Source organism: Triticum aestivum, chromosome 4B (assembly GCF_018294505.1).
Source record: "Triticum aestivum cultivar Chinese Spring chromosome 4B, IWGSC CS RefSeq v2.1, whole genome shotgun sequence".
Taxonomy (NCBI): Eukaryota; Viridiplantae; Streptophyta; class Magnoliopsida; order Poales; family Poaceae; genus Triticum; species Triticum aestivum.
This window is the reverse complement of record NC_057804.1, coordinates 142,854,909-142,856,902: the sequence shown is the minus strand read 5'-3', so window position 1 is coordinate 142,856,902 and position 1,994 is coordinate 142,854,909. Positions and strand designations below refer to the sequence as shown.

General features: G+C 44.5%; 1 protein-coding gene across 1 annotated transcript; it reads right to left on the bottom strand.

Annotated features, from left to right (window-relative positions):
* Positions 1-1,568, bottom strand: LOC123090029 (uncharacterized). The gene is made up of 3 exons (XM_044511520.1): positions 1,485-1,568; positions 1,187-1,333; positions 1-597 (listed from the first exon to the last, which is right to left on the bottom strand). Exons 1-3 carry the CDS (start codon positions 1,566-1,568, stop codon positions 1-3), a joined length of 828 nt encoding a protein of 275 aa, XP_044367455.1.
* Between the last annotated feature and the right edge of the window lie 426 nt (positions 1,569-1,994).

The window sequence follows — 1,994 nt, the reverse complement described above, 5'->3', positions numbered from 1 at the left end:
TTACATCTGCTTCTCTTCTTTATGGTTTTCCTTAAGCTTCAGCAGATCAGCAACCTGGAACTTCAACTCTAGCTTCTCTTGGGTGAGCTTCTCCTCAAACTTTGTGAACTCTGCATTCTTCAGCTCCAAATTCTCTTGAGCCTCAATCCTCAATTGCTTCTCTTTCATATTCTTCAACTTGAGGTTTTGGATGGCAGTTGCTTGAGCACTTGTCAGGTTGCACAGGATTTCAAACTTCTGTTGAAGCTTCTCTAGAGCTGCATCTTTCTTTGCCATTTTTGCATTCATACCAGCCACCAATTCAGCTCTGCATTGGTGCTGATATGTGACAGCTGACTGCAGATAACTGAAATCCACAACCCTATCCTGCTGAAAGTCCACAAGTTGATGCACATCTTTCACTAACTTGTCATATTGTGCATCCAGCTTCTTATTTTCTTCTGTCAAATGGTGAATAGTTAAAGAACTTTGAAGATTATCATCCACCCTAGCAGACTTGCTCTCTTCAACCATTGACCAAAGCTTCAGCAATGCATTCTCCATTGTTGGGGGCCACTGCTCATCAACCCACTGAACAAACCCACAATTCTGACCTTCCTGGAAAAATAACAAGGCAAAATTTAGTACAATACAACTACTAATAGTAGTAAGCAACAGTTAGTTCATGCCAGTAGCTAATGTTGGTACTGACCAACACTGAATTTGCACATCCATGTGCTAAGCAAGAGGGTGATCAGTATATAATTAGCAGAGTAACACTACATTCAACTTTGCATAATAACCAACTTACAATTGGCCATTAATATAATGGAATCCTACATTAGCCTAGCTAAATACACTACATTAGCCTGCAGGAACAAACTAGCTAATGACAGTACCTACTATCAGCAGTAAGCAACAGTTACTTATTAAGAGTCACACATCAGCTAATGGCTAATGTGAGTACTAAGCAACATTGCATACAACAGAGCATTCATGTGCACACAACAGAGCATGCTTGAGCCTATATTTAGCCTAAATGCACTCTACTGACCATAATATTCACCATTCCTACAATGAGCACTACAGTATGACATATATGACTAACAAAATTACCAATCACATAACTGAATAACAATTGGCAAACAAGACTATGTGACTTCCAATGAACATATCCTGTGCATAATCAATAAGGCAAGAAAATTACCGGCTCTGCACATGCTAAGAACCTTCTCCCAGTCATTGTTCCTTCAAATGCAACAAGCCTCTCTGATGGCTTCCCATGCTTCTCGCACAGCACTATCAGATCTAGCTCAAGACCATTGTAATCCGGGTCCTGAAGAGAGAAAGGCACCTGCCCAAGCAAAATCCAAGTTAGCATCATGTGCAGAGGACGAGGACAAAGCAAATCAAACGAAATCCTCACAGCAAAGACCACCTAGACAGAAAAATCCCAAAATTTTCCTAAACCTAGCCCTAACCCTAGCTCCAATGGAGTAACTGACCTGATTGAGCCCATCGGTGGAGGTTTCGGAGTGCATGTACGGGAGGCTTGAGTTCTCGTCGCTGCTCTCGTCTTCAAAAACCATGGCTGCGGCAGCGTCGTGTGGCGTCCGGCGGGGGCGGGCGCAGCCGACGGCGAGGCAGAGAGAAGGAAGAAGAAAGCAGAGCAGAGCGGGGGGAGTGAGCGGGGGTGTGGCTCGACCGCACCAGCCGCGCCCTAAACAGGAGTCGGCCTCGTCCCAGTCAGCGCGCGGGCACGCGCGCACTGGCCAGCGTGTCGCCTGACGGGCGGGCCCAACCGGTCAGCTTTTCTGTCAATACGTATAAAACACACTTTTAGTCTTTTTTGCAACGGCTCGCCCCAATCTTGGTACTGACATGTAAAAATTACCAATCTTGGTACCAATCTGCTTCCAATGCCCCAATTGTGGTACTTCTGTGCAATTTACTCCTTTTGATAAGAGCATTGATCCCACTAGTTACAAAAAAGTACTAAGCACAAAATAGCAAAG

Excerpts from the sequence above, each read along its gene's own strand:
- LOC123090029 (XM_044511520.1), bottom strand. The coding sequence starts at position 1,568 with ATGGTTTTTGAAGACGAGAGCAGCGACGAGAACTCAAGCCTCCCGTAC. Across the intron at positions 1,334-1,484 it reads CCACCGATGGGCTCAATCAG|GTGCCTTTCTCTCTTCAGGA; the intron begins GTCAGTTACTCC and ends TTGCTTGGGCAG. Across the intron at positions 598-1,186 it reads TCTTAGCATGTGCAGAGCCG|GAAGGTCAGAATTGTGGGTT; the intron begins GTAATTTTCTTG and ends TTATTTTTCCAG.